We start from the raw sequence: 25,346 nt of genomic DNA on the forward strand, positions 1-25,346 counted from the left end.
TTTAGTCTGGTATCTTATAAAAAGAAACATCACTTCATCACTATTTTAATTTTCTACGAAACACAATAAACTATATGCTTTTATTTTTAAAACTAACATTGATTTAAGACCTGAAAACTAAATTATTAATTTTTTTGTACCTTAGAAAATAAAAATGAATATGGCAAAATATAAAATGTACGTTTTATGCTGACATGGCATCGGGATGGGCAAAAGCAAGAGCAAAGCTTGGTAGCAAAGATTTAGATGCAGAATTTGAAAAATTTCTAAATGAGGTAAAGTTCTTTTTTTGTGCTAGTTTAGTTTAGAATATGCCCAACCTTTAAATCCGCTAATCGAAAACCATTGTCGAGTAAACACAAAAAATTTAAAATAACAAAGCCAATCTTCTTTCATGAAAACAGAACGCAAAAACAGTAGCATGTCTGTGATGACCCTATTATATTATTTTGATTAGCGTTCTAAACTCTATTCAATAGAAGCATTAAGAGAAATAATTTATGAAGGTTGCTGACATTATCAAAATATTAAATCTTGAATATCCTGAAATGTTTTAGCAAATTAACAAGAAAATATGTGCATATGTTAACTACTTTTCATATTCTCATCAGTCCATTTCAAACTGCATTCTGTGGCTATTTATTTGTTTGCCTTTGCACTTCTAACGATTTGCATTCCTGCTTCTTTTGTTTCATTTTATTCTTTACAAAGCTTTTCTTTACATAGAACCATCTTCAGATATATACAAAAGTTAAAATTATCCACTTTATATACATAATTAAAATTCTCTTTATTATGGACATAAAAAAAGGAAAGGAACAGAGTTTCGTGTCATACCATACCGAATTAAATTCAACCTTTATATCCTTTTGTTTGTTACGGGATGAATTACATGAGAGCAGTTGGAAATGTGGTAACAAATCTTCAGTTTTTTTCCAACTTTAAAGTTGAAGTTGTATATTTTTGGAAAACCCACCAAGCTACGATTGTTATTCCACATTGAAGATTGTGTTACTCAACCAAGCAGTGTTATATACAAAGGCTTATGTCCTTGTGATGCAACTTATATTTACGTCAATAATTATGGTATTTTAATGATAATTTAAATTTTTGTATATACCTGAAAATATTATTTATTAATAAATATACTGTAACTTCGATTTATATACATTTATTATTGTTATCCAATATTCCTTAAAATTCTTATTATTTTATAAAGATGTTGCCATTACTGTTATATAATACCCTTAATAATAATCCATTACTCAACATTTGTGTGTAGACAGTAATATGTATTGAAACGCATCTAAATGTCTCTTGCTGATCTTTTCACCCTAACTCGAGAGCAAAATTACAGCATTTTTCATCTGTTGCTTTAATGTCAATTAATTTTTTTAAAAACGACCTTTGTACAATTCCACAGAACAGCTATTGCAAAAGCTATTATCTCCATAATGGTTAAAACAGAAAAACCACCCCATAAGCCAAGATGTCCTCCAAAATCTGCTAATAGATTTTCCCAGTGGTAAAGCAATTTGTCTTCAGTAACTTCCACTTCAGTGGATTTTGAGTAGATGTAAATATTTAGCCTTTCATCTGCTTCATCATCATCTTTATTGTGAAAGAATAATCCTGATGATGTTAAAACAGTATAGTATGTTTCTTCACAAGGAAATTTACATTGCGCTAAGCATTGGTTGTCAACACTCTTTAACCCAATAGCTACATTAAGCAAACAGGAAAAATCTGTATTGTCGCATAAGCGATAATTTTGTTTTCTTAAATCATCAGACGTACAGTTACAGGCATTGATAAAATTGTTGTCGTAACAATAATCTCTGCAAATTTTTGTGGAATATTTTGTTATTTTAATCTGAGCACTAAGACTACTGAAATATTCAGTGTAATTTTTTATGCAACTGTTGTTGTTAAAAGGATCTATTCTTATCCTTTTCTTTTTTTGGAACGCTACATAATGTTCCATGCCAGGTTGAAAAAAAATACTGCCATGGTACATATCCACACTATGTTCTTGACTTCCAATAAACAGTAAAGCACCTATTGCATCTGCAATTCCTGGGATGTACTGTTTTCTGTTGATGGAGATGGTTAAATACAATCCGTTATCGAAACCCGGTTTTGTCTTTATTGGTTCTATTTCATTTCCATCTTGATCAAATCCAGTGTTAAAAGCAAAACAGTTTCCATATTTATAATGCCAAAACTGTCTCCATTGTTTCAAGTTTTCGCAGTTGTAAACTTGTGAATATGTACAAGACAATATTGTGTCGTTAAAAGTGTTTCCATATCGAAAAACAGCAGACCCATTTTGTGCTGCGATCATGCTCATACCTTGGAATAAATGAGCAAACAAATAATATTTCAATTTGTGAGAGGAAAGTGCTTTATTGAGCAATTCTTTTATCGTTGACCGTTGCTGCCTAAATGCAGTGGTATTGAGTAAGTCAGAGAATTTGTCTTTAAGAATGGGGTTTTGATTACATATCGCAACAAGTGGAAATGTTTGCACAGCTTCTTTTTCCACCCAAATTTTTGTTGCCAGTGGTTTCTCGCGATATTGTGTAATTAACTGATGACCTTGGTAAGCTGCTACTGCAAAACAGGCTGTAATTACACATATCCAAAATACCTTGATGGAACGATTTTCTGACATTACAACATGCAAAAAGCCGTGTGCTGTTGTATTCTGAGCAAATTGATTAAATTGTTTTGAGAACCTTTTTTTCTTTTTCTTTGTATAAGTTTCATTAGTATTTTGCTGATTCATGGTCTGATATCCACAGCAAGCAAACAACTTTGCACTCTGAATGCAAAATGGATTTTCCAATAAATTTTGTTGATACAAATATTACCAATTTCACCTGTCCCTTATTTTGAAATTGCATACATTCTTTTTCTTCTTTTTTAGTTTTTTTTAATTTGATTCTTTTTATTTTTTTTTGTATTGTAAATAATATTTCAGTTGTTTGTTTTCGCTGTAACATACTGTTTGATATTTTATGCTTTTTGGAATAGTTTAAAAAAGCTAATCAAACCACTGTAATGATACACCAGTTCAGTATATATGATTATATTTCTTACAAGTTTGTTTCAACAATGCCTATAAAGCATTTGTAAAATTTTGTCTTGTTTCCATTTTTGACCAGATTATATAAAGTAATTCTATTAATAGAGAATTATTTGCAGCCTGTGATATTTAAGACTTTAGGGAATACTAATGTATGTGATAGCCATTTAAAACATGTTGTACTGTATCTTGATTCAAAATGGGAAATTTTGATGCCACAAGTAATTATATAGAAATCTATACTAGAGCCAGGCAATTTGAGCTTGTCAATGTTCACAGTACAGCACAGTCAATGTCAATGTTTATTGACTAATAACTCTTTACAACCTGAGTCGTATTATAACTTTAGGGATTATTATTGTACTAGTTGATAAGGCCCATGGAAAAATCCACTAAGGCAGGATAAAAATTTTGATGATGTCAGCAACTCATCCACTAAAAAAAATTTAGAATTTTATTTTCAAATTGCCTCTATTGTGGAGAGCTTAAAGCGCTGATCAGGAAAATGTATATGATCATGTGCTTTTGATGAGCGGTTATTTAGATAGGAGGGTTTAAAAATTTTGCTGACGTCAGGAATGACCCGTGAAGACAAAATTTTTTTTGAGAGATTTGTATTCCTGCTGACTTCATTGTATAGATCTTGAAACGCTGATCAAGAAAATGTATAGGATCATGTACTTTTGACAAACAGTTGCAGAGATATTAGAGTTTGAAGGTTTTTTGATGATGTCATCAACCCGTCCACTCCGAAACGGATTTGGGGACCCAGTTTTGGAAAACTTAACCAAATTGGTCCTGGTGGTCCCTAGCTACCCACCCGGTAAAAAATCATTGACGTCACCACCTCGTTTCCAAGTTATTTGGCCTCAAAGTTTTAAGTGCATTGTAATGGCTTCATTAATTTAATATAGGATATTGACGTTAAAGTAGTGTTATTGACGTCGCGCCGTAACGTCATAAAATTTCACATTTGAGACATACTTTTTTCGGCAACTTCAAGGGAAATTTCGGCGAACTTTTTTCGGCAACTTCAAAGGAAATTTCGGCGACTTTAAAGGAAAATGACGATATCCACTATGACCGTCACATACACTCCGTATTATTATAAGAGACTAGTCGATTAAGGCCCGTGAAAAAATCTACTTAGGCAGCAGGACAATGGAAAAATAGGTTGTTTTAGATTTTTTGCTGACGTCAGCAGTGCAATTACAAAAATGTTTGGTGAAATTTAGTTTATTCGTTGCCTGTACTGTGCAGAGTACTGACCAAGAAAATGTATATGATCATGTCTTTTTGATAAGCGGTTAATGAGATATAAGGGTTTTAAAATTTTGCTGACGTCAGCAATGGCCAGTCAAACCCCCAAAAATTTTTTTAGAAATTTGTGTACCTGCTGCCTTCATTGTATAGGTCTTGAAACGCTGATTAAGAAAATGTATAGGATTCCGTATTTTTGACAAACGGTTGCAGAGATATTAGGGTTTGAAGGTTTTTTGGTGACGTCATCAACCCGTCCATTCCGAAACGGATTCGGGGACCAGGGTTTGGGAAACTTACCCAAATTGGTCCCAGGTGGTCCCTAGTTACCTGCGCAGGAGATGACGTCAGTTATTTCCACCCGTTTCCAAGTTATTTAGCCTTAAATTTAAAAGTGCAATGCAATGGCTTCACTAATCTTAATATACTTTCCTTTGACGTCAATATTGCTTTAACGCCAAAGTTTGGTAATATACAGAACAAATTTATAGACGATGTTTTATAGACTTTATCAAAAAAATTTTATCCACTTTGCAAAAGTCACAGAGACACGGAACTGGCGTATTATTATATAGACTAGTCGATAAGGCCCGTGGAAAAATCCACTTAGGCAGGATAACAGAGAAAAATAACCGTCATTTAAATTTTGATGACGTCAGCAGAAACATGTCAGAACACAAAACTTTTTTTTTCAGAAATGTGTATGCCTGTTGCCTTCATCGTATAGATCTTGAAACGCTGATCAAGAAAATGTATAGGATCGTGTATTTTTGACAAACGGTTGCAGAGATATTAGGGTTTGAAGGTTTTTTGATGACGTCATCAACCCGTCCATTCCCGAAACGGATTCAGGGACCCAGATTTGGGAAACTTACCCAAATTGGTCCCAGGAGGTCCCTAGTTACCCACGCGGTGAAAAAACATTGACGTCACTACCTCGTTTCCAAGTTATTTGGCCTCAAAGTTTTAAGTGCATTGTAATGGCTTCACTAATCTTAATTAACTTTTCTTTGACGTCAATACTATTTTATCGGTAAAGTTTGGTAAATTACAGAACAATTTTATAGGCGATGTTTTATAGAATTTGTTAAAGAAAATTTTGAAGAATGTAATCCACTTTGCAAAAGTGACAGACAGACACACTTAGCGTATTATTATAAGAGACTAGTCGATAAGGCCGTGGAGAAATCCACTTAGGCAGAAGGACAATGGGAAAATAGGTTGTTTTAGATTTTTCGCTGATGTCAGCAGTGCAAATACACAATAAATAAATTGAGAAACTTGTTTTCATGTTTCCTCCATTGTGTAGAGCTTACACTGCTGATCAAGAAAATGTATATAATCGTGTGGTTTTGATGAGCGATTAATGAAATGTAAGGGTTTATTGCTGACGTCGGCAATGGCCCGTCAAAACCCAAAAAATGTTTCATAAATTTGTATACCTGTTGCCATTATGGTATAGATCTTGAAACGCTGATCAAGAAAATGTATAGGATCATGTATTTTTGACAAACAGTTGCAGAGATATTGGGGTTTAAATGTTTTTTGATGACGTCATCAACCCGTCTATTCCGAAACGGATTCGGGGAACCAGGTTTAAAAAACTTACCCAAATTGGTCCCAGGTGGTCCCTAGTTACCCAAGCGGTGAAAAATCATTGACGTCAGCACCTTGTTTCCAAGTTATTTGGCCTCAAAGTTTTAAGTGCACTGTAATGACCTCCTTAACCTAATATAGGATATTGACGTTAAAGTAGTGTTATTGACGTCGCGCCGTAACGTCGGAAAATTTAACATATTAGACATGCATTTTTCGGTTACTTCAAGGGAAATTTTGGTAACATCAAAGGAAAATGAACAAATCAACTTTGCCTGTCACAGAGACACGGAACTGGCGTATTATTATATAGATGACATAGCCATTCAAAAACCTATCAGGTGTAGGTCTTGCAATTAGTTTATAATAAATACCATCCTATTTTTAATTTTTAATTTTTTAATCAGGAATGGTATATACTCTTAAAGAATGTTTTGTAATTAATAATTAGAATGCACTAAACATAAACTTTTTTCATTTATTTGTAGTCTCTGTCTGATGAGTCATTATCCTCTCCACGCCGCTCGATAACCCCACATGGTGCTCGATCAAAATCGAAAATACTTGTTAGCCAGTCTAAAAATGATTTCGAGAAACCTTGGTGGGCTACGAGTGAAGATGAAGAAAATTCGACACAGGTAAAGGCTGCAAAAGACAAGTGGTTTAAAAAGAATAAAGATGAGGTAAATGTTTATTACCAGCTTAAAAGATAAAAACAAATGATAAGGTTGTTGATTGCGTTTTTTTATATTTTAGACAGACACTCCTGTACTGCGACAACAACAGAACACTCCTGATAACCCATTAGCAATTAGCAGAGACAGCTTAGATGGTGTGTATGAATTTAGGGTTTTTTCTATATCTGTTATGTTGACCAGGAACAATATTATACCTTACACCTATATAATAGATTGAAAACAAGGAAATAGGGAACACTGAGAACCTCTTTTTGATTGTCATATTGGAAGATGATTTCCAAAGGTCTTTTCATTGCCATGCCTTGCTTGGGTTTTTTTTAAAAAAATTTTCTCAAAAAAAGGTGTCAGTAAAATTAGACTGTCAACACTGTCATAACGTATGGAACGCGAATACTGCCTTTAATACAATTATAGAAGAAGACTATTTCATTATCAAGTTGTTAGTTATGCGATAATTTATTCGATTATGCAATAAATTCATTAGATTATGTGATAAACTTCTTATGTGATAAACTCTTCAATTTGATTGGATAAAAATTTAATTCGATAACAGTTTATTTGATAAAAATTTATTTGATAAAATTCATTTGGTAAAGACTAATTTGCGTTCCTTAGCAAATTTAGACAGAGAGTACCCTGTAACAATTTCATAATGTTACATGACAGCCATAATATTATCAACACAGCTCCCTAGGCTGAGTTACCCCAAAATTATTTTTGAAGATACCGTTAACTAAGCTTGCATTTTCTACCCTCAACCCTCGATTTAAAGAAAAAGGCATGGATGTTGGAATACTTTTAGCTACTTAAGATGAAAACTCGAGCCGTTTGTGTGGCAAGTGCTGCTGAAGTACATCTGTTTCAAAATAACGGTAACCTCTTTCTTATAATATGGTAGACCTAATAACAATAATTGAAAAGGCACCACTAAAAACTTGGTAAAAAAGATCATGGACAGGCCAGTTTATCTGCTTGTCCCATATACATTCTTCAAAGTTACCATCCGCATGTGATAAACAAATTTTACAAAATGCTGGTATTGATTTTTAGAAAGTTTTGACATGAATGATTTTGGAACCTACGCAAATGTAACATGGATGTCAAATCATTAAAACCTGAAGGCAAAATATATATCAGGCCCATCCAACCAATCCAACTATGTTTGCACTGTTTTCAAGACAACTTCTGATGTTGTTAAAATGTAAAAAAAATGAATATTTATTGAATGAGTTTTTATTAAATGTACTTCTCTAAAACAATAGCCGTATTTTGTCTGTTGAAAAGGGTTACCGTGTCCCGTAACGGAAACACGAAATGTGATATATAAAGGACGGGCGACCCTGTGGATTTTTCCACGGGTTAACGACTATCTATATTATAATACCCGTATACGTCTGTCCGTCCGTCTGTCTGTCACGCAAAATGGTAGCTTACCTGCGCAGGTAGCAAGACGCACGCAATGCGGTATAAAATGGACAGGCAAACCGTTGATTTTTCCACGGGCTAACGACTAGTTTATTAAATAAAGTTTTATCAACAATAAGTTTTCTTGCATAAAGTTACATTGAATAAAGTTTTATCTAATATGTTTTCACATAATCGAATAACTTTATCACATAATGAAATAAGTTTACTACATAATGGAATAAGTTTATCACATAATGGAATAAGTTTACTACATAATGGAATAAGTTTACTATATAATCGAGTAAGTTTACTACATAATGGAATAAGTTTACTACATAATGGAATAAGTTTACTACATAATCGAATAAGTTTACTATATAATCAAATAAGTTTACTACATAATCAAATAAGTTTACTATATAATGGAATAAGTTTATCACATAATGGAATAAGTTTATCACATAATCAAATAAGTTTACTACATAATGGAATAAGTTTATCACATAATGGAATAAGTTTACTGCATAATCGAATAAGTTTACTATATAATCGAGTAAGTTTACTACATAATGGAATAAGTTTACTACATAATGGAATAAGTTTACTACATAATCGAATAAGTTTACTATATAATCAAATAAGTTTACTACATAATGGAATAAGTTTACTATATAATGGAATAAGTTTACTATATAATCGAGTAAGTTTACTACATAATGGAATAAGTTTACTACATAATGGAATAAGTTTACTACATAATCGAATAAGTTTACTATATAATCAAATAAGTTTACTACATAATCAAATAAGTTTACTATATAATGGAATAAGTTTATCACATAATGGAATAAGTTTATCACATAATCAAATAAGTTTACTACATAATGGAATAAGTTTATCACATAATGGAATAAGTTTACTGCATAATCGAATAAGTTTACTATATAATCGAGTAAGTTTACTACATAATGGAATAAGTTTACTATATAATCGAGTAAGTTTACTACATAATGGAATAAGTTTACTACATAATGGAATAAGTTTACTGCATAATCGAATAAGTTTATCACATAATGGAATAAGTTTACTGCATAATCGAATAAGTTTACTATATAATCGAGTAAGTTTACTACATAATGGAATAAGTTTACTATATAATCGAGTAAGTTTACTACATAATGGAATAAGTTTACTACATAATGGAATAAGTTTACTATATAATCGAGTAAGTTTACTACATAATGGAATAAGTTTACTACATAATCGAGTAAGTTTACTACATAATGGAATAAGTTTACTATATAATCGAGTAAGTTTACTACATAATGGAATAAGTTTACTACATAATGGAATAAGTTTATCACATAATGGAATAAGTTTACTGCATAATCGAATAAGTTTACTATATAATCGAGTAAGTTTACTACATAATGGAATAAGTTTACTATATAATCGAGTAAGTTTACTACATAATGGAATAAGTTTACTACATAATGGAATAAGTTTACTACATAATCGAATAAGTTTACTATATAATCAAATAAGTTTACTACATAATCAAATAAGTTTACTATATAATGGAATAAGTTTATCACATAATGGAATAAGTTTATCACATAATCAAATAAGTTTACTACATAATGGAATAAGTTTATCACATAATGGAATAAGTTTACTGCATAATCGAATAAGTTTACTATATAATCGAGTAAGTTTACTACATAATGGAATAAGTTTACTACATAATGGAATAAGTTTACTACATAATCGAATAAGTTTACTATATAATCAAATAAGTTTACTACATAATGGAATAAGTTTACTATATAATGGAATAAGTTTACTACATAATCGAGTAAGTTTACTACATAATGGAATAAGTTTACTACATAATCGAATAAGTTTACTACATAATCGAATAAGTTTACTATATAATCGAGTAAGTTTACTACATAATGGAATAAGTTTACTATATAATGGAATAAGTTTATGAAATAATCAAATAAGTTTATTACATATCCGGATGAATTTTAACATAACTATCATGTTGTCCTTCTGTAATAATGCCTTGTTATTAAAGTTCCGCGTAAATAAGCCAGAGTTTATGAACGTATCAACATAAAGAGACCAACATGGTGGTTTTCCTTAGAAAGTCTCGTTGTAGATGCTATTTTTTTAATTTGTTTTTTACTTGCTTTCACTTCTTTTCATAACTCTTTAGTTTCTCCAAGTCGACCAGGCACTGCGTTGGATACTATTTTAAGTGAGCCTGAGGACAGGTAGAAATTTGATCATTAGACATTGGTTTTTCTGTAAAAATGTGCATGTAAATTTGTTCTTTTTTAATATATTTGATGTCTATGTTATAATAATGCAAATAGTCAAATAAGAACGTAATGTTTAGACATACCCAATTGTTTTTTTTGCTTAACAAACTTTTAAAGGCATCAAATTGTATTAATGTGAGCTACTCAGCAAGTGTAAATGTCAAAAATATTTTCACTTTTAGTAGCCATGGCGATTCCAAAAAGGAAAATAAGATTACAGCACGTACCAAAACTGATGAATCTTTTGAAGGTATTCCACAACAAATCTTTAATTGTTGCTAGTGATATGTTTTTTTTTGAAAGTTTTTTTTTTCATTGTTATATTGTAAAAGTGACCAGTTAATATTATTGTCAGTAATCTGACTGCATTGCCCCTGTCAACACCTGATAATATTTTTGATGAAAAGTCTGTATGTTAATGCTGATCAAGATGGAACAGGATCCTAGTAATATGATTACTGCAAGACAGGTCGGAAAAGCATCTCAGCATCTGGTATTTAAAGGTGGAAAGACTGACTATTTTTTCTGAAACAGGGTTTCCACACCTCCTAAAGATCCTAAAAATAATAAAATCATAAATTATCCCAAATTTACGTGATTTTTTGTGAAAACTCCAAAATATTTATTTTCTGCATCAGCTTGTACGGAGATGAAACCAGTTCAATTTGATTTTGTCTTCCTTGTTTAATTTCTTTGACATCCTTTATTATAATTATTATTTATATTTATTATAATAATTATTTATTATAATTATTATTTATATTTATATTTATTATAATAATTATTTATATAATTATTAATTTCTTTGACATCCCTTATTATAAGTTACATTTAGCCTCACCTAAATTTTAAACCTGTAAGACATGCAATGCAGGGTATGGATTTAGTAAACTTGAAGGATTCCATCACGTATCTGTGTGTGTACTCACTGTTTGTTTTTTTTTATGCTGGAAAATATGTATGAACCGTATTTTTATTAGAAAGTATAGCCACTGTAGATGAGCCTGATGGTACAACTACCACACATGAAACATCACAACCAGCTGGTTTTGATACGTTGGAAGAAATAAAAGATAAGGAGGCATTTTTTTCAAGTATAGAAAAGGAAAAAGGAGGAAGTGTTGATTATGAAGAACTTAACAAAAAATTTGATGAGAACAGTAACAGTCCAGTGTAAGTGAAAACATTATTTATTTATTTGTATGTTTGTTTATTTATTTGTTGTTGTTTTTATTTAAATTTATTTCTGTGTATTATTTGTATTTTTTAGGTCTTCGCCGTTACATGCATCACCAGAAGGCATTGCTGTTGAAGGGCTTGCACCATACCGACCTCCACATTATGGTAAGAGTGTTATCTTTTCTTAAAGTAAACTGTCCGCAAAGTAGTGTTAGCTATTATAAAACTTGGTAACATCTGCAACCACTTCTGTATATGTGTAATTTACTGTCAACTACCTGTAGTAAAGCCTCTTTTCTCTTCTTCATGGATCCAGAAATGTGTTTGTGTTTTATTTTTAAAAAATTATTTAGACGACGACAGTGATGAAGGGAGTGATAGTAAAAGTGATGAGGTGCTTCAAAATGTCACTCCTCCCTTAGAATCACCTAAGATCAGTGACAGTAATATGGATGATCATACAAAAAATGACACCACAGAGGAGCGTACTGAAGATGTTGATACTGTGAAGGCAAATGATGTATCTGTTAATAAGGTAACTTTTTATTTGCACTTTTGATGAGGTGTCGTGATGTTTTAATGGGGTAATCATGATGTTTTGATGGGGTGGTCGTATGTTTCAGTAAAGTGGTCATTATGTTTTGATGGAGTTGTCATGATGTTTTGTTGGGGTAATCATGATATTTTGGTGGGCTTGTCGTCATGTTTTTACGGGGTGATCATGATGTCTTTGATGGGGTTGTTATGATGTTTTGATAACGTGGTCATGATGTTTTGATCAAGTATTCATGATGTTTTAATGGGGTAATTATGATGTTTTGATGGTGTGGTCATGATGTCTTGATGGAGTAATCATGCTGTTTTGATGGGGTTGTCGTTATGTTTGGATGAGGTGATAATTATGTTTTGATGAGGTGTCGTGATGTTTTAAAGATATGGTCATTATGTTTTGATGGAGTAATCATGATGTTTTGATGGGGTTGTCGTTATGTGTTGACGAGGTGGTCATTATGTTTTGACGCGGCGGTCATTATTGTTTAATGAGGCGTCGTGTTGTTTTGAAGATGTAGTCATGATGTTTTAATGGTGTGTTTATGGTACACCCTAAAAGGAAATTTGAAATTTTGATTAAAAAATGTTCCATATTTTGTTTTAGAATGAACACAAATCCAGTTTACTTTCTAAAGGTCTGTTGTTTTGTTTGTTTGTTTGTTTGTTTTTACTGCTGGCATCTTATATTATAATTTTAGATCATGCACGTAAAAATGTTTGTAACAGCTTTACGTGTCAATTGTGAATAAAAGTGAAATTGAATAAGAGGTCCTGCGAAGGTGATTTAAAACACATTGAAAATTTGTTCTACAACAATATACAAATGACGAGCTTGTTCCAACTAGAAAGCCATTAAACATTAATTTAGTCATTGCCCTCAAAATTAGTTTTTTTCCAAAGTTGTCTTCCCCGATAAGGTAGTTGTCAATTTTTTTTAATGGCCAGGTTGCTAAATAATATTCTGAAATGTAAGAGGTTGCTTAATGGTTGTTTAATTAGAATTGACATGTATAATTTTTCACGCGAACGGTTTTTGTGGAAATCTGGAAACACATTACCTTTCTCGTCTTAGAAAGCAGGCCATGATAATCTTTGTAACTATTTACATTGTTGAGTTGTTTTTTAGTGGGACTAATGGAGTCGTTGGATTCTACTGGAGGATTAAATCTAGCAGAAAAGTTAGCAAAACTTCAAATGATAAGAGAAGGTATGTTGTTTTGGTACGGATAGATCTATTGATTTGTGGTAAATACTATCGAATTTGCGTATTGAACAATAATTCTCATACTTAGGAGCTACAAATGCACCTAATGTAAGTGACTCGATACCCAGTAACACAACTGGTGTACAACTTGCTACCGGCCAGACAACAGCTGAATTAGCTAATGCATTACAACAAGTGGATGGCCTCTCAACACAATCGTTGGTGAGGGATAGTAAAACAAATGAAAACATTGAAGTTTTGAATGGTAAATGATTTTTATTTGGGGTTTCTTTTCACTGTCAAAAATAATTAGATGGAATAAAAGGATAAATTTAATGTTGTTTTCTTGATTTAGACCTAAGAAATAAGCCAGCAATTCAAAGTGGTGTGCTCTTCTTGGATAAAGATCAAAAGCATGATGTTAAAACAGATGTATTTAGCCTACAACCAGTTATTTCAAATTTTGCTGAAGAACCAAAAATTGCGAGCTCATCATCGCTGATAGGTAATACACATAACAATGTCCAAAAAATATAATTGCGGGTATAATATTTATGTAATTAAAACATGCAAATTTTCAAGAGAATTATTGAAATTGTTTTTATCAGCGAAGAATTTTAGTACTTGAAAAATCGTGGTTATGTTCCTCAGGAAGAGTTTGAATTTATAACTATAGTCGAAGTTGGCAAAGGGATATTGTATGTATATAAATTACCCCCTTGAACCGTCATATTTATAGTCGTCATATTTATAGTCGTCATATTTATAGTCGTCATATTTATAGTCGTCATAATTATAGTCGTCATATTTATAGTCGTCATATTTATAGTCGTCATATTTATAGTCGTCATATTTATAGTCGTCATATTTATAGTCGTCATATTTATAGTCGTCATATTTATAGTCGTCATATTTACAGTCGTCATATTTATAGTCGTCATATTTATAGTCGTCATATTTATAGTCGTCATATTTATAGTCGTCATAATTATAGTCGTCATATTTATAGTCGTCATATTTATAGTCGTCATATTTATAGTCGTCATATTTATAGTCGTCATATTTTTCCACACACTTTATGCATTGTTTGTTTGTTTATTTTTGTTTGTTTGTTTGTTTGCTCAAAAAAGGAACTTTATATTTAACCAAATGTTCAGCAACTGCTGAATCTCACTGATCAGGCATCTTGCTTTTTTTTTTGACAGAAATGTTATAATATGGGAGAAAGTTCCTAAGCTACTTTGATAATACTGTTCGTGCGAAGACAAGTACACCTTACAATAAATGTCAGTTAAAGAAAGCAGGGATATGGATTGTAATTTTGTCACCACTTTTTCTTTTTCAGGTGATCACACTTTACCATCTGAATATGAAACACAATCTCTACTCGGACATTTGCATCTCTTCAATCCACCCAATTTTGAAAGGAGTGAGTCGAACTCCTTTAACCGCAAACAAGAAGAAGGAAGGGGATTTTCTTTGCAAGCTATCAATGCGAAAGAAACTGATGAAGATTCCCCTCCAACAGAAAGCTTAAGAAGCATCAAGTCAATAGCAGAGGAAAGAAAAAAGAAAATTCTTGCTAAAACGCAATCATTGCAAGAAAATATGAAACAAGTGTCGAAAGAATTGATTAAAGGAGCTGCGAAGACTAAAAGTAAGCATAAAAAACGTATGAAAATAAGTTTTCAACTTGCTGATTTGATACAGAATTTTTGTGGTATTCAGGATAGCCACGTCTCCCTAAACCTCAAATCTCCTCAAATTTAAGTTTACAACATGCATTTACAAAATGCATAAAAATTCTAAAATTGTACAGCTATAATTTGTTTTTCACCCATGACATAAACAAGAATAATATATACATTATATACTCCCAAATTAATTAGGAAAATGTGATCATCTCATTTTTTTTTATGAAAAAACCGTGATCTCAAAAAAGGTTAAAAATTCTTATCAAAAATCTTCCAATCTCCTAAATTAGATTTACGCGTTTTCACTCTTTGTGTAGGAAGCAATATTCCCACGAGACGTAAGGGAACTTCTAAGTCAAATACCAACGTAAAGAAAGCTGTTTTAAATACAAGTCCTGCCAAACCACCTGTGAGGCCCAATGCAACTAAAAAGTGGAAACCGAAAACCAAGGTACATCTTTTTTGTATGTTTGTTTTGTTATTGTAATATAAAAATGTTTAAGGAGACCGATGTTCTTGTATTTTTATGAAACTTTTTGAAGATGTTTGTGTTTTTTTCTCCAATTTTGTTTTTTTTGTTTTTTGAGTTTTTGACGTCGAGGCGTGTTTTACCAAGCATGCCCTACCAAAAAATCGCGCGTCACAGGTGGGGAAATTTGATAACGTTTGATTACTTTCTTTCTTCTTTCCTCTCTTATGATTATTTAATACGGCAGAGAATACTTAAGGTATTCTTAAGACTTGACTCATATTCAGCCTCTATTTATGTAGTGAAAACTAAACCATGAGGTGCAAACTCTGTAGCTATAAACCCACAAAACGATTGCTGAAGAAGAATCTAATGATCTCACCACTTTCGTAACCATAAACATATCTTTTGTTTATATTTTCATTTGAATTGTTTTAAATACATATTCTATACATGCTTTTTATTTTATAAGAATATACTCTATAAGAATATTCAAGATAAAATTACACAAAAGTTAACACTATCCTAAGAATATGCGCATCTTAAAATTTGGCTTGCATCCTGAATGGAATATAAAGCCAAAAATAACAAGAAGTTTGCGTGTACACTTTTACTTGATTCGCATTCGAATTTTGAATTTTAGGAAAATCAAATGTTTCTATTCCTATTTAAAGTATTGTTCTTGAAGTATTTTGTTTGTTTGTCGGTTGAATTAAACTGTTTGCACAACTTACTTACGAGTGACTTTTACATCAGTTTGCAGATCTTTCAATCTTGACCGTATATATATTTATATGATTTTTGATTAAAAGTTCAGTTTTCATGTTACGAAAGCACGCTATTGTTATAAAAAAGCGGGTATACAGATTTTTTTTGCGAGTGCAGCGAGATGATCAGTTTGTCTCGTCATCTTTTTCTTCTTTATTGAAACCGTCTAACATCCATATAAACCAGTTGCTTATCCTTCTGTAATATTGCAAAGTTGTACTTACTAAAAGTCGATCGCGTTTGTCTCGCTCACACACACCTTTCTTGCGTCTTCTGCTCATCTCTTCGTTTGTAAACGTATCTGAGGGGTCTGGTGTCAGTAACTGACATTGGTTTATTATGTTTATTTTTGCCTCGATTGCCAGTTCTTCGCAGCAGTTATTTTTTAATAGTGGAATGTCTTGCTCGATGATTGACTGCGCTGCTATCAAGCTTGCTGACCGCCATTTTCTTCCTGTCAGCTTTTTTTCGAATATTTCCATGTCATGCCTTTCCGATTCGGAAAATGGGGTCAAACTAGCTGAACGTTTTTGCTTCGCCCGAACGATTTTCTGCGACAATGTACTATCGTCGTCAAATTCTCGTTTGAAATCGTTAAGTGCAGTAGTCGAGACAGATTTATGTTTGTCTCTACCATTCAGCTTGCTATTTGTAAATATTAGCCTGTCTGATGTCTCGTTCAAACTTGGCGCCAAATAGTGCATGTTGTTGTTGTTATGGAGTTTTGTAACACTTTCTTGTGGAATGCTCAAGCTATCATATCGTTGGACCAAAAAAGGGTTTTCCTTTAAACCTCCAGAGAAATCAACAAATGAGGCCGTTTTGCGTCTTGGAACTTCCGGGACGTCATCGAATTCAGATAAGGTGCTGTCTACACTGTCGAAGTTGTGGTTTTCTTGCCATAGCTCTCTTTTTTGGCGCCATGATATTTTTTTTTTGCGAGTGTTATGTCCCTCTCTGTTTGTTTGGCTCCATGTTGATGGTGGCCGCACAATAACGTTCGGTAATCCCTCCATATCTTTAACCTGTTTTCAATAACACACTTTCTATCTCTCTCTCTTTCTTTCTATCTTGTTTTTATTATTATTATTATTGTACCTTATGGTTTTTAGATCACTAAATAAGATGAAAAAAGTTTGGCGTTTATATGTTGTGCGCCCTGCAGGCGGTCTTTATGCTGTAAGAACGAAGTGCAAATACATCCACCACGAGTTACAAGAGACGTCCTTCGGAGCTTCTTCTCCTCCTACGTATAATTGAATTCAAACTAGCATAAAAATTATTAAATATTTATACTTTATGAACGAGTCGAGAAATAAACACGCTTTTAAAAAATAACCTGCTTTTGGTGAATGATAATAAAGAGTTTTTAAAGATGGATAGGATAGGGTTTTTTTATTGCAAATAATTTTCAATTCGTTTCAAACCGTTAATGTTTGATAAGTTCGGGTTTTTTTTGTTAATTTCTGTCTCCAATTACCCTCTAAAATTAGCGCAGTCTATTTATGGTTTTTGAGTGGGTAGGCTAAACTGACGTCAACGATTGCTTCATTTATGCAGACGTTTGTCTCCATCTTGAAATTTTTATGACGCACTTTATGGTAACGCTATATTTAGAAGTTGGCCCTGGTAACGAGTTTCGTTTGTACCATTGTGGGAAAGATAAAGAAAATGTTTGTAATCAATTGATCAATGGATAAAAAATTTACCAATATAGTTTACTCTTCTTTAAAATGCGATACACACTTTTTGTAAGAGTTCCCTTTTTGAAGAATCGTTAATGCTTTATTGCGCAAAGAATCCTCGAATCAACCTTTTTTTTACAACTGCGTATACAAACGAATAAAACACCAACATAATGTTTCGCCTTCTTCAATTACTATGTCAATGTATTTGGGTCTTCTAACAACTTTCTAATGATCACTTCATACAAATGTGCTAAGAACCATTCCAGCCTGAAAATTTATAACTTTAAAAATATTATTTTTCAGCCCGCTCTAATTGCTTATTATTTCGAACATGTGTTTACATGTTCGAAATAGTTTGACTTGTAGCCTTGTGAGAGAGCTTTTGCTTCCAGTGTGGTAGGTCTTGGGTTGAAACCTTTGCTGAGTCATGTCAGAGACTTTAGGGGTGAATCTCTCCTTTCTGGTTGTCTTGAAATAGGGTTGATATCTTAGATGGTTGTCCTTACTTTCGTAGCTCAAATATGAGCTTTACACGACTTCCTTTCAGTGGGTGAATACTGCTAACAAAAATATTTAATAAGTATTCAGTAAGTTGAGAAAGTTGAATATTTTTTGCTGTTTGGAAAATATTGATGTTACGTGTATCTCTTTTTATTCAGTATTTCGTTTTAGACAAGTTCTCCATTACAGAAGACACCATCGAAAGAGAAACACCTCGAAAATAACGAACTCATTGCCTCCGTCGAATCTTTTGCTACTTATTTAAAGGAATTTTCACACAGCGGAGGAGAGAGGACTCATGAATCATCACATACAGTGAATCGAGGTAAAAAGTATGCCACATGTCTGGCTAGTTTGTTTAAATATTAAAGGTGAAAGCTTGCTGTGTGGATTGTAAATTTTTTAAACATTTCGTTGTCTGAAACAAAACGTCTACCCCCTTATTTGTTTGGCCAGTCTCATGAGGGTTTATGATAGCGAATAGATTTTCCAAATTCATATGAATGGGAAGGTAATATCAATGCACATGTATATACAAAAAGACTGTTAAAATAGATAAATACTTTAGTATTTGCTTACATGTAAATCATCTTTAACATTACAGTATACAACATATTCTTTGATATTCTATCCTTTTAAATAACATAGTTTTAGCTAAAGCTCTTCGAAGTTGTAGTATTAAATCTTGTTTTAGAAACTCACTTATCGTCATTAGACAGAGAACAGAGTTTGCAGAGAGAAGTACGCCAGTTAAGACTTGCCTATGAAGACGAACGGCGAAGAAATGAAAGACAGTATGAAGAGTTGTCTTCTCGAGAAAAAGCATGGCAGATGGAGAGAGAACAGCTTTGTTCTGACTACGACGCTCGCTTGGAGAGCTTGCATCAAGATGTGTTCGTGTTGAAGAAGAAGTTAGAAATTCAAGCGCAAGAAGTGGAGGAGAGGAAGACTTCGGAGATTTTCAAAAACATGACAGCGAAGGTAATTGTTTTCACGTAACTATCGACATACAATCCTTTATGCACCCCACCCCTGCAGTTTGGTCCACGTGGTTAAAATTGTTAAATAATAAATAAGTTTGATACCGCTAAAGGTGCAACATCATGAACAATAGACATACAAAAACGCACCCAAATCCTATTTTGGATGAAAATACCACAATGTGTCAAATCTAGAATATTTTAATTTATAAATTCGGTTAGGTCAAACTATTCCAGTGGATAACTTGTGTTGCCCAAATTAGATTTTTTGTGTCTTTTCGTATGCACAAACTACATAAAATTGCGATGCCAAACATGCCTTTTGACCAATTTTTGTTCAGGTTAATCGGTGCATCGTATTGGTTTTCTGAGACACTCCTACCAACAGATTGGATTTGAATCTTTCCTTTTAAATATTTCAACTTATAATATTTTGTCTGTCGGTTTTGTCAAGTGAAAAAATATTAAAGGATCAGTTCTGTCATCATTTGTCATCATTTGTAATATGACATAAAATGGAAATAGCTATGTTTTGTTTTGATTGTCATCACTTGTACCTTATTATATGTTATTACTTGAAAACATGACATATAATACAACTTAAAACAAAACTAATATTGTGCACAATCTCTCAGTAGCTACTTTCCTCGGTTTCGTCTCCACTTAAAGTCCTGACTATGAATGAAAAAGAACATGGATAAACAGAACATGGAACAGGCGGATTTATATTTGATTTATTATTTGGAAGAATTACGATAGGATATCCTTTAAGCACCATGTCGGCTCTATAAAGGATTATGAATCCCAATAAAAACCTTTTAACATGCTTGTATTAAGGAACAACCCATGCATATAAGAAAATGCTGACGTCAATAACATTTGTTTTTTGCTACACGAAAAGAATAGTAGGATTATTCATCATGTGTGTACTTTACGAGAATAAATTTTGACGAAAAAAAAAATCAAAATTTGTCGATCGTTTTTCTAATAGAAAAGAATTCGAAATTTGTCGAGACTTAGTTTTCGCGAATCTCGCGAATAGCAAGTTTTACAATAATTTTTGCGAAAATTAATTTGCTTAAGGTATCTCGCACATGTAGATTGTAAAAGTAAGCAAAAAAGAGAGCTTGCGTGTTTAGGAACTAAGCAAAGAGGATTTTGAAAAGATGCAAAAGCAGTTGGAGCAACAGGAAGCATTGTTGAATGGATATCAACAAGAAAACGAACGTTTGTACACAGATCTGAAGAGGCGCGATCTAGAAAAAAAGAAATTTGAGAGCAAAATGTTTAAAGAAAACCAAAAACAAGGTATCCAGTATTGAAAAGTAATTTTAACCCAGTTTTTGTGGCGCAGTTTTGTCTCCACGAAGGAGGGTCGATTATAGGTTCCTACCGTTCTTTGTGTTGCATTCATGAACTCCACCGCACAGTGGTGTTTTCAGTAATGAAGGTCGTGAAATCATTTCATAAAATGTGTCAAGCCTAACTTTGCTCTAAAGCCAGGATATTCTGTTTACCAATAACCCTGTCAATACATCATTTTAATGACAAGCTTGTGAAATTTTTTTGAAATTTTTTGAAATTTTTTTTATACCGGTACATCAATACCATAGGCTTAAATTAAAACGCCTAAAATAAATGTCTACCGTTCACGAAAATAGAAGAGTAAACTTAAGAATTTCAGGTAAATATTGGATTAATCTAATAAGATAGTTTGCAGTAGCGTGGAGAGATTAGCTGGACTTGAATTACTCCGGATATGTATCTAGACTAATTTTGAGACTTACCGTAGCGCCATGTTTCTTTTATAAAGAAAAAAGTGGGTAATATTAGTTCTTGGTCCCTTTTAGCATCTGAAATTGCCAACCTTAAAGAACAGCTGGAAAACAGATCGAATATTGAGTCGAATAAAGGTTCGGCATCTCTTGGTGCAGCGAGAATAACGCAGTTGGAGAATCAAGTCAAGTTTTATCAAAAACGTGAAACAGAATACAAGGAGGAAATAATCACTTTGGAGAATGAAGTTTCTTCTCTGAAGAGGATGTTAAGCTTGAATGAAAAACAAAAGAATGAGCAGCCGACACATCAGGGTATTTGTCTGGTTTTATTTATTTATTTTGCATCAAATTGGATTCCATACAAAAATATGGTTCTTCTCCTTATAAATTAAAAATACCAATGAAAATTTATTAATATATAATACATATAAAATTTTTTTTGAATTTTAAGCTATACGGGAATCAAGAGAAATATAGAAATACTAGTCGTTGCCCGTGGAAAAATCCCTAGGTTCGCCCGTCCTTTATATTTACCCGTCGCAACAAAGTGGATAAAAATATATCGCATTTGATATTCGTGTTTCCGCAACATGATTTTCTAACTCAGCGGGGGTCCGCGCAGAGACAGACAGACGACGGCTATTATTATAGAGAAGGGAACAAAGTTTTCCAAAATTTCCCAATAACTTGAAATCGAGGAAAAGTAAACTTGTATCGAAATCGTGCAAAAGCGAATTTAAAAATTGAAAGACGGACGCAAGAAAAAACATGTGGGAGCACTATAAACAAAAATGATTTTGTTCATTTTATTATATTTGTATCAGTTTGGCTAACCAATGAAATGACTGACATTGACATTCCATTTTTTGCGACATTTATGCTCCCAAATTAGTCTAAGCATGATAACGCTTGTTAAAAATTTCAAAACATTGCTTATAGGTTCACTACAACAAATTGAGAGTTTGAAAGTAAACCATCACGCTGAGGTATCGAAGTTACAAAAACGATTGAACTGGTACGCAGACAATCAACAACTGTTAGATCGAGATTTAGCAGAACTGAAAGATAAGCGAGACGAAATAAAAGAGTTAAGAATTCTTGTGGATAGATTGGAGAACGAGGTTAAAAGTCTGCGTAAGGAAAAATCAGATAGAAAAGGAGAGAAGAATAGCGACGCTAAGAAAATATTGGATTTACAAAGACAGGTAATCCGGTTATAAACGGTTATTAAAGTCGGATTCTGACCTTTGCGTGGTTATTAAAATCGGATTCTGACCTGTGCGTGGTACTTTACGTTTAATACGCAAGTTGCTTGAAAACACATTTTTTTATGAAAATAGTTTTCATTACAACTCTTTACTGAATCTTAATGAAAACGTCATATTTTTAAGTATTGAAGGTGGAAGGAACATGAGAGCATTTCTTTGTGATTTTCTTGGAAATTTTTCTATTCAATCCATGAAGAAGTTGGAAAGGTTTGACGTCATTGTCCTTGTTAGGCAATGACGTCGGCGCGAATAATTTGTCGTGTGCTTGCTCATGCGTTTTGGGTACGTTGAACCGCGTAGGTTCAACGTACACAAAATATTTACAATATATTTATACGAAAATTTGTTTTACGTTTTGGGAAGACCTAACTTTCGTTTTAATCACAAATATGGAAGTTTATATGCATTCTACGCTCGTCCTTCCATGCCCTGTATGGTTAGATGGGGAATTAAGGTCGAAAGAAATAACTAATTACGTCATTTTAGGTGAAAGAAATGGAAGAAATCATTAAACGACGGTATCCGAACTCCATCCCTGCCATGATATTTGCTGCCTCTGCTACTCCGGGTGAAACTAAAAGCTATAAAGTCAACGAACCTGAAAAACCGAGTTTGAGTAATGTGTTTTTAGAGAAAAGGATAAAAACTCTTGAAGATGAGTTGGAAGAAAAAGACACGGACAACGCAAAAAAGATTCGGGCAATCGAACAAAGATATAGTGCGATGAGCATGCGTTACGAGGAGCATGTTAAGCAACTCGATGGGAAGATTGTGGAGTTAATGTCGAGATTAAAATCTGAGAAGTCGGTTGAAACTTTAGAAGAAGAATTATCGAGACAAAAAATGGATTTTGATGATTTGTTACAAAGTCAGAAAATTGAGTTGACTAATAAGCGAGCAGAAATATCGGAGCTCAAGTTAGAAATTGCCGAGTTGAGGGAAAAACTAAAATTATCTTCAAAAAGAACATCAAAACCTTATCCTGTACTGCAGAAGGAGATTTTAAAACTTCGAGAAAATTTAAGATTGAAAGGCGAAGAGATTTCAGAACTAAATACAACTGTACTTTTCTTACAACAAGAAAGAGAAAAAATAGTAAGCGAGCAAAGCTCGCAACAGCTTGGAACACAGTATATTACAGACCAGAAATTAAAACCTCCGAAACATTTAAAAGACCAATCAACGTCGCCTCTTGTAACACAAGGTGAAGAAAACAAAAAGTTGGTTTCTTTTGAGAAGGAGAATAAAAACTTGAGGAACGCGATGGAGGTTTGTTATGATCGTGTTGTGCTTGTTAACGTTTTCCTAGTTTTAAGAAAGTTTTCTGAATAGCAGGTATGTTTTAAGAAATAACGCGCTAGGGTGGTAAAAGACTTTAAGTCAATCAATAAAATCGGGAAAATCGAACCTAAAGCCTAGGGAAGACTAATTAATTTTTTCGCAGTTTTAAAAATAATCAGAGAATTATTTTAATCAATCAATCCTTGTTTTTGTTATAAATGTTTGAAAGAAGAAAAGGGATTATTACTTTGGCTTCGGATATTTAATGATTCTATGCTAAATATATTTATATTCCATTCTATATATTTTTATTGCAAAAACTTACAACAGAAATAAGCAAAAACTTAGGGGGTGAGTGATGGATGTGGTGCAGCATGAACATCGTGAAGATCACAATCATACTAACAAATTGTTGTACTGATAAGGTTAAAAGGTTTAATTCTGTTTTTTATAAACTTAAAATCTAATCAGACTATTTAAAGTTGTTGACCGCGAACCATGCTAGCATGACGTATGCTATACGTATCTCTGGCGGTAATATAGTTACATTCAGAAGGGTCAGTCGTAAAATGGAATACCGAACAATGTTCAACTTTTCGTTAAAACTTCCATCCGTCATAGAAATATGTTTGTACGAAGTTCGGAGCGACGATGAGATTTATAAAACTGATTTTTTCGCATAGGAACTTCGTATACGATGCGAAGAAAAACGCCTTAAGTACGAAGCTCTTGAGGCAAAAACCATGCATGATAACCGCAGATTACATGAAGAATACGAAGAGCAGGCTAAACTTGTGGAGGAGAGTCATAAAATGGAATTGGAGAAATTAAAGATGAACTTTATTGTTGAGCATTCGAATTCAAAAGTTGCTGAACTCAGCGGAAAAATAAAGAGTTACGAATTAATGGTGGAACATTTAAAAGAAAGTTTGGAAGAAGCAAAAGAAGATCGTGAAAGTTTGTCTGTGGCAAAAGTACGTTGTTTTCTGAACGTATATATGAAGGAATAAAATTTCAACGTATATAGCATTATTAACAATAAATATTCTTATGCGTTCGCATTATCTCTTGATAAAAATAAACTGTGATGAAATTTTTCTTATTCTGGTATTGTGTCTTATTTTTAGAAAAAAGAAGAAACATTGCGCGAAGATATATCCCGCCTTCAAGATGAACTCACCGAAGCGCGAAAACATTACACGCCTGAAATGCATCATTACAAACTATTAGAGGCTAAAATACAGAACATGGAAACACGCTATACTAATCGAGAAAAGGAACTGCAATCACTAATTGAGAGAACTCGACATAAAGCAACAGTTGATCGAGACATAGTGGAGGACAAATGGAGGGATATTTTGCGGAATAAGGATCGCGAAGTGCAACATTTTCGTGAGGAGCTAGACAGTATTATCGAAGTTTTAGAAGAATTGCAAAGGCAAGGTGTTATTTTACCGAACCATAGAATTAATACACAGATATAATTGATTTATTTATTTAATAATTTATTATTGTACAATATGTTTTTTAAACTTTAGAAGATTATAGAGCTGTTTTGTGTGGAAATGTAACTCAAGTTTTATGTGTAAAATTCGCGTGCTTGCAATT

At 32.8% G+C, this 25,346-nt stretch overlaps 2 protein-coding genes across 2 annotated transcripts; one reads left to right on the plus strand and one right to left on the minus strand.

Annotated features, from left to right (window-relative positions):
- The first annotated feature begins 124 nt into the window (after positions 1 to 124).
- LOC130635851 (centrosomal protein of 162 kDa-like) lies at positions 125 to 25,304 on the plus strand. The gene is made up of 22 exons (XM_057445354.1): positions 125 to 275; positions 6,433 to 6,627; positions 6,701 to 6,776; positions 10,271 to 10,328; positions 10,559 to 10,626; positions 11,357 to 11,549; positions 11,647 to 11,720; positions 11,909 to 12,090; positions 12,712 to 12,742; positions 13,234 to 13,314; positions 13,400 to 13,576; positions 13,667 to 13,816; positions 14,657 to 14,968; positions 15,323 to 15,456; positions 18,603 to 18,756; positions 19,126 to 19,412; positions 20,551 to 20,719; positions 21,262 to 21,501; positions 22,129 to 22,394; positions 22,944 to 23,726; positions 24,422 to 24,712; positions 24,866 to 25,304. The coding sequence occupies exons 1-22, from the start codon at positions 195 to 197 to the stop codon at positions 25,220 to 25,222; spliced, it is 4,359 nt and encodes a 1,452-aa protein (XP_057301337.1). The 5' UTR covers positions 125 to 194; the 3' UTR covers positions 25,223 to 25,304.
- On the minus strand, positions 271 to 2,954 carry LOC130635855 (acid-sensing ion channel 4-A-like). The gene has a single exon (XM_057445357.1). It carries the CDS (start codon positions 2,786 to 2,788, stop codon positions 1,382 to 1,384), a length of 1,407 nt encoding a protein of 468 aa, XP_057301340.1. The 5' UTR covers positions 2,789 to 2,954; the 3' UTR covers positions 271 to 1,381.
- Positions 25,305 to 25,346: the final 42 nt, after the last annotated feature.

Source organism: Hydractinia symbiolongicarpus, chromosome 3 (genome assembly GCF_029227915.1).
Source record: "Hydractinia symbiolongicarpus strain clone_291-10 chromosome 3, HSymV2.1, whole genome shotgun sequence".
NCBI classification, from domain to species: Eukaryota; Metazoa; Cnidaria; class Hydrozoa; order Anthoathecata; family Hydractiniidae; genus Hydractinia; species Hydractinia symbiolongicarpus.

Excerpts from the sequence above, each read along its gene's own strand:
- LOC130635851 (XM_057445354.1), top strand. The coding sequence starts at position 195 with ATGGCATCGGGATGGGCAAAAGCAAGAGCAAAGCTTGGTAGCAAAGAT. Across the intron at positions 13,817-14,656 it reads GAGCTCATCATCGCTGATAG|GTGATCACACTTTACCATCT; the intron begins GTAATACACATA and ends TTTCTTTTTCAG. Across the intron at positions 22,395-22,943 it reads TATTGGATTTACAAAGACAG|GTGAAAGAAATGGAAGAAAT; the intron begins GTAATCCGGTTA and ends ACGTCATTTTAG.
- LOC130635855 (XM_057445357.1), bottom strand. The coding sequence starts at position 2,788 with ATGAATCAGCAAAATACTAATGAAACTTATACAAAGAAAAAGAAAAAA.